The sequence below is a fragment of the Nannospalax galili genome, unplaced genomic scaffold (genome assembly GCF_000622305.1).
Source record: "Nannospalax galili isolate Female #2095 unplaced genomic scaffold, S.galili_v1.0 scaffold1007, whole genome shotgun sequence".
In the NCBI taxonomy this organism is placed as follows: domain Eukaryota; kingdom Metazoa; phylum Chordata; class Mammalia; order Rodentia; family Spalacidae; genus Nannospalax; species Nannospalax galili.
In genome coordinates, this window is record NW_008355473.1 from 1068500 (window position 1) to 1075557 (window position 7058).

Below are 7058 nucleotides of genomic sequence, written 5' to 3' on the forward strand. Positions count from 1 at the left end.
ATATACCCACAGATATATGAAAGCATCCTCTTGTACTGCCCAAGTTTCTGGATATAAGCCTATTTGCTTCATTATCTTTTCAAACATGAAAATCTCATAACTTTGAAGGCCCAGCAAAGAAGTTTCCTTCTGTATTAGTTTGATTGTTTGACTATTTTGTTCTTCTAGTTATTTCCCCATAATTTATGAATGTTTAACCATTTCTTTGACAGTTGATGGGCTTCCCACTCTCTGAGGGCAAAATGGACCAGAAGACAGCTGAATCTCTCCTGTGGCAGTCCTATTCCATTCTCGTAAGAGTTTAGGGAATCATAGGAATTGGTAAAGAAACAAAGAAGGACGGGTACTTTCTCTACAACATAGACTGATTATGGCTAAAACTACATTGATCTGAGGTTCATACTCCATTTTTCTGCTTTCCCCACAATATTATATTTGTTTTGCTAGCCACTCAAAATACCCACTGTCACCATGACAAATTGTTGGGGAAAAGATTTATTTGGAAAACTACCAACCCAAAGAAGACGGAGGCATTCACCAGCAAACACCAGCATATCTAAGGATTGGAGGCATTAGACTTATATAGATAATTGTGGGAAGGCATACCACACAGTTGTGCACCATGGTAGTTAAAATTTTTGGCGCCTTTGCTCTTGACACCTGGCCTGCTCTTCCCATATCACTGGATGTTCTGGGTTCTAAAGAAAAGTCACTGACTAGCAAATCTTATGAAACATGTTTTAGCTCCATTGCCCAGGAGTAGTTTATTCTGAAGTTATTAGGATGCGAATGCTACATTTTCCTTGAGAATATGGAAAGATAACAAAGTGTTGCTTTTCCCTAGAGGACCACAGTGCATAGAGAAAGCATTTTTCCTTTAGAAGCTAGCATTCACTGGAGAACAGTTTCTAAGGTATCAGATGGCTTTACACAGAGGTGTCTTTTCCACCAAAGCCAGTGGAACAATAATAATACATCACTCAGATGCCTACCTCCAAAATTAAGAACTTAAAATCAATTAAAAGCAATTAGTATTATTAGTCTTCCCTGAGTAAAAATGGTGCTCAAGAGGTTCAGGATCGATAAAGTCTTAATCAGCTGGAAGCCCTATTGTGTATCAAGTGAGGTGGTCACTTTCTGGTCTATTTCAGAACATCTCTAAGAATCTGATTCCAGCAGCTGTGGAGAAGTATTTAGGGGGCACAGATGACCTGGTGAAAAAGCAAGATCTGTTCCTGCACTTGATTGGAGATGTGATGTTTGGTGTCCCATCTGTGATTGTGTCCCGTGGCCACAGAGGTGAGTCTCAGGTGTTGGACGACAGAGGGCCAGAGGGCTTACCAGCTAGGTCTCTGACATGTCTACTTGCCATCATAAACAGATATGAAATCTGCTGAAGGTCAGGCCTCAAAGTTAATTCCATGTGGCTTGTGATGTTTAGTTTTTGCTCTGCCAGTAAATTTCTGTGAGGAAAGTTCACATGCAATTTAATTGAGAAGCTGATCTAGGAAAACACCATAGGGCAATAAGGAAGTGACAAAGAGACAGGATGGAGCTCAATCTGGAGAACTGCCCAGCATGTGTCCACCTCAAACAGCTGCAGCTGGAGAGCTCTAGGCAACAAGCAGAGGGAACATCTTGGGGTTATCCTCTCTGATCAGCAAGGGAGCTGTCTATGTAACCACCAGTGACTACTTCTCACTGGCTAAATGCCTTTCCAAGGAGCTGTCAGCTTTGTGGCACCTACATTTGCACAAAGATGGGTAAAGTTGTTTCTAGTGACAGTAAAAAGCTATGGAGAAGTATTTAGAATGGACAGATGAACCAGGGCAAAAGCAAGATCTGTTCCTGCACTTGAGCAAGAACAATTGCTGTTGTATGTAAATGTCAGGGTGGCCTGCCCTGAAACATGGACTATTAGCAAAACACTATAATAGTTACTTTCCTTACCTCTGTAACAGAAGCCTGACATAAGCAGCTTAAGGGAAGATAAATTTATTTTAGCTCAGAATCTCAAAGGTTCCCAACTGTGATGTTGGGAGAATGCAGCTCATGTATGGAAAAGAAAACAGTGAAGCCATGTGAGGTACAACGGAAAGGGTCCAGAGTAGGATATTCACATGGTCCCAGTGACCTACTACCTACAAACAGGCCCCACCATTCTACCACCTCCCAAAAGTGTGTTGAAATTTTGAATCCATCAATGGATAAACTACTCAAAAGCCAGATGATCTAATTGGCTCTCCTCGACCCATACAGAGGTGTGATTTGCTGGTTTTCTAAGCCTTTCTTTTCCTTCCTTCCTTCCTTCCTTCCTTCCTTCCTTCCTTCCTTCCTTCCTTCCTTCCTTCCTTCCTTCTTTCTTTTTGGTAGTTTTGAGAGAGATAGTTTTGTAGTCCCAGCTGGTGTGGCACTCACTATGTAGACCAGGCTGGCCTTGAACTCACAAGAGAACCTCCTGCCTCTGTCTCCTGAGTGCTGGGATTTAAGGTGTGCACCACCAGGCCCAGCTGGCATTTCCCAATATAACCAGGTTGCTAGTATTAACTATTGAAGGCAACAACAGCATCTGCTATGGCTGCTCATTCTCTAAGGTTTGGTGATTAGTGGGACTAAAAGGCAACTATTGGACGAGGTGTCTTTGGTAATCTTCAATATCAGAATGAATTTTAAACTAGAATTTGTAACTAGAAGATCTGAGGTGGGAGAGGAGTCGTGTATAGAACCAAGAATGCTGTCCAGAACCAACAAGGTCAGAAGCAAAGTGTGAGGTGAGGAGGGGTGACGAGTCAATGTGTGGAGCTGGCTTTGTGGCATGTGTCATTATCACCAAGCTGAAGGACCAGCCAGTGGTGTCTTATGGGGCTTTGTGGCATTCATCCAAGAATGGGTGGCTAGAGTGTGAAATTACAGATATGTGAGCTCATGTAGGTAGGAAGTGATCCTACCTGGGTAAAGCGCCTCATAATGCCCTTGATTTTCTGGCCACCATCAAGCACCTAGCTTGAAACTAGGAGGCAGTTCTGTCATGCATACCACTGTCCCTCATCTGTGAGACTTTACAAACCTGATAAGAATGAGCTATGATAGCCCTCTTCTGTGGTTACTTCCCACACTTACAGTTTCCTGTGAGAAACCTCAGGAGCAAAAGAATAGGGAATATACTACAATGAAATATTTTGAAAGAGAAAATCTTCATATAACTTTAAATTGTGAATTGATAAGTTGAACAATTTTTTAGCTGAGAATGACATTTTTTAAAAAATTTAAAAATTATTTACTTAATAACCACATAATTAGAAGAAGCATTTCATTATTACAGTTTCCTGTGAGAAACCTCAGGAGCAAAAGAATAGGGAATATACTACAATGAAATATTTTGAAAGAGAAAATCTTCATATAACTTTAAATTGTGAATTGATAAGTTGAACAATTTTTTAGCTGAGAATGACATTTTTTAAAAAATTTAAAAATTATTTACTTAATAACCACATAATTAGAAGAAGCATTTCATTACAACAGCCAACAGCACTGCACCAGCCAGCATGTTGCATATCATACTATTGTAATATTTGTTTGACATTTATGTGAGAACTTATTAGACATTTGGCTATTATCTGTAATCAAAAGCCAAGGTTTTTTTTCTTTTTTAATTAAAAAATTTACTAACCACATGATTAGAAAAAGCATTTCATTACAACTTTAACATATTCGGTAACACACTCCAAAGCAAAGATACATAACTTTCAAAAGTGGCTGTAAATTTTTAGGTTCACAGTTGAATTAATACAGTTATACAATATTGAACTCAGTATCAACCCTGTAAGATATAAAATTGAATGTGTTTTTACCCTGTAAATAAGATCTCCATTTCAAGATATGCTGTTTCCTACATTTTTTAATATTATTCTTTAGTTTTTTTTAGAAGAAGCATATCATTACAGCCTTAACATGCCAAATCTGATGATTAGTACTCACAGTCAGTTACGCTCAGATCCTTAGTACCTGAGTATGGATATAAAGTCATCAGGTAGATTTCACTGGTAATGTTTATCACCTCTACTATTTAACATGAATTTTTTACTATTTCATGAAAATCCTCAAATATGTCTATTTTTTTAAAAAATTGATGATTTTTGTGTGTGTATATCATACAGAACATCCCACACAATCTTATTAATCTATATACCCACTTCCCAAATGGCACCCTCCCATAGCCTCCCCCCTCACACACACTGGACCACATATACTCTGTCATCCCTGTTACTGTCCACTGTGTTGTTGGCACCCCTAGCCATTCGCCAGTGCTTGTCTGTCTGCTGAATATAGTCAGCCTATCTAGAAAGCCTTGTTTTAGGAAGATCAGCTGTTGCTCATCTAGAAGCAATCAGTTGTCAATATTCCTTTAGATAAGATTGGGATCTGCTGTTCATTTTCTTGTTCTATGCTGGGTTACTGTTTGGGAGTCTCTTGTGCCACCCTGGCCAATAACTCAAAGTAAGTTATCTCCTGCTTGGCATTGTTTCTTGTTATATAGCCCTTTGCTGTACATATGGACTCTTAAAAATTATATCGACCCCATTAATCTTTGGTTATACTTTCCTTTTGGGTGTTTAAGACCCTACAGTTGGCCCTGATAAAACAATTTATTTTTACTCTTAAGGTAGTTTAAGGATCTGTTCCTCAGGGGTAACATGGGCTTGGGAGGAGCCCCTAGCTCCTTTCTTTTATGAGTTCCATCTATGTGAAGATAAGTCAGAGGCCCTACTCGACCATGGCTAGCTTCACTTGGAAGCATGAAGGAAATGTTTCCTCTGTGTTGACCCTCCTTTTTGTAGACTGGGCGTTGGTTCAGGTCCATCTGGTGGGGTCTCCATGGCCTCCTTGCTCAAGAGGACAGGTGACTCACCACAGTTACAGGACATTTTGAGAGATGCTCATAGTCCCCTGGAACTTAGTCGACCTAGGAGGGCAAGGAACGAAAACTGTCCTTTATGTCCCCCTGACCAAATTAGTATAGGCCTCAAAGTATGGCTGTTAAACATCCAAGGTTAGTTCCACCAGTCTGGTACTTTTAATTACCATATGCCATGTAGATAGAGCTTGGGCAAAGGCCAAAGGATCTCAGATAAACCTTGCCTTGACATATATTACATTCTTTGATCTGATTGTATGTATAATTTGTCAGTAGGTTGTTGGCATAATATGCTTCCCTCTGGTTTTCTAAAACTAGCTAGACATTATTTATCTCTCGCATTGTCTAACCCTTCCACCATGGTTTCCCCATTTAAGGTGTTACCATTTTTTCCATTTCTCCCTTAATAATACCCTTTTCCTATAGTCCCACCTCTCTTGAGCTCCTTCTTTCCCTTTATCCTCTAGGTTCCTTGTATAACTCCCCCCCTTAATATAACCCCACTATTACCCATATCTCCCTTGTTAACACCTGTTTTCTACTGTTCTTCTCTTTCAGATGCTTTCTTTTCCTTTACCACACTGGTTCCTTTTCATTATCCTGGTTCCTGTAGTTATGTCTGGATACATATTCACTTATAAGGATTTGGTGCTAGGATCTACATATGAGGGAGAACATAAGTCTTTTTTTTCTGAGTCTGTGTTACTTCACTTAGTATAACAGTTTCCAGTTCCATCCATTTACCTACAAATTTCATGATTTCATCTTTCTTTACTGCTGAATAAAATTCCATTGTATAAATAAACCACATTTTCATTATCCACTCATCAATTGAGGGACACTTAGGTTGCTTCCATCTCTTAGCTATTGTGAAAAGAGCAGCAACAAACATGGATGTACAAGTGTCTCTGCAATAGGATGAGTTCTTTGGGTATATGCCAAGGAGTTGTATATCTGGGATAAATGGTAAGTTCACTTTTTAAGAGTTCTCCACACTGCTTTCTACAGGGGATGAACAAGCTTGCATTCCCACCAGCAGTGGATGAATGCTCCCCTTTCCCCACATCCTCTCCAACATTTGGTACCATTTGTTCTCTTGATTTTAGCCAGTCTGACTGGGGTAAGATGAAATCTTAGAGTGGTTTTAATTTGCATTTCCCTAATTACTAGTGATGTTGAGCATCTTTTAAGATGGTTATTAGCCATGTTTATTTATTCTTTTGAGAACTCTCTGTTCAGTTCCTTAGCCCATGTTTTAATTGGGTTACATCCTTCTTGATACTCTGTTTTTGGAGTTCAATATATATTCTGGATGCTAAAACTCTGTCAGACGTGTCACTGGTAAAGATTTTCTCCCATTCTGTGGGTTTTCTCTTCACTTCTTTGGTTGCTTCTTTTGATGTACAGAAGCTTTTTAGTTTAATGAGGTCCCATTTGTTGATTCTTGACCTTGTTTCCTGGGCAGTTGATGTCCACTTAAAAAATCCTTTCCTACTCCTATGCCTTGTAGATTATTGCCAATGTTTTCTTCTAACAATTTCAGAGTTTCAGGCTTCACATTGAGGTCTTTGATCCATTTGGAGTTGACTTTTGTGCAACTCCTGTTGAAGATCTGTTCTATACGATTATCTTGAGATTCTTCTCCTTCCTGTATGCCTATGATTCATAAGTTTGGTTTTTTATGGTGTCACACAATTCTTGCACATTCCCTTCTTCCCACACCTCTTGCATCATTCCCTTCTTGTTTTTTTAAAAAAATTTTCATAATATTTGCTTGAGTGGTCTAATTTGTCCACTTTATCTTCCAGTCTTGATACTCTGTTTTCCATTCCGTTCATCCTATTGGTGAGGCTTTCTCCTGTCTATAGCTCTGTAACACAGCTTAAAATCTGGTATAGTAATCCCTCTGGCATTACTCTTAGTGCTCAGGTTTATTTTGGCTATCCGAGGTCTTTTGTACTTCCATATGAATCTTAGGATGGTTTTTTCCAATTCTGTGAAAAACGTCATGGGGATTTTGATTAGCATTGCATTTAATCTATAAATTGATTTTGGTAGGATGGTCATTTTTCACAATATTAATTCTTCCAATCCATGAGCATGGGAGGTCTTTTCATCTTCTTGTGTCTTCTTCAATCTCTTT

General features: G+C 39.1%; 1 protein-coding gene across 1 annotated transcript in view; it reads left to right on the forward strand.

Annotated features, from left to right (window-relative positions):
• LOC103749871 (liver carboxylesterase 1) overlaps positions 1 to 7058 on the forward strand; it is a gene marked incomplete at its 3' end in the record, with an annotated part of 42843 nt that overhangs the window by 22880 nt on the left and 12905 nt on the right. Inside the window, 2 exon segments of the mRNA XM_017803075.2 lie at positions 213 to 293; positions 1152 to 1299. Of these exon segments, the coding sequence (XP_017658564.2) occupies positions 213 to 293; positions 1152 to 1299 (229 nt within the window).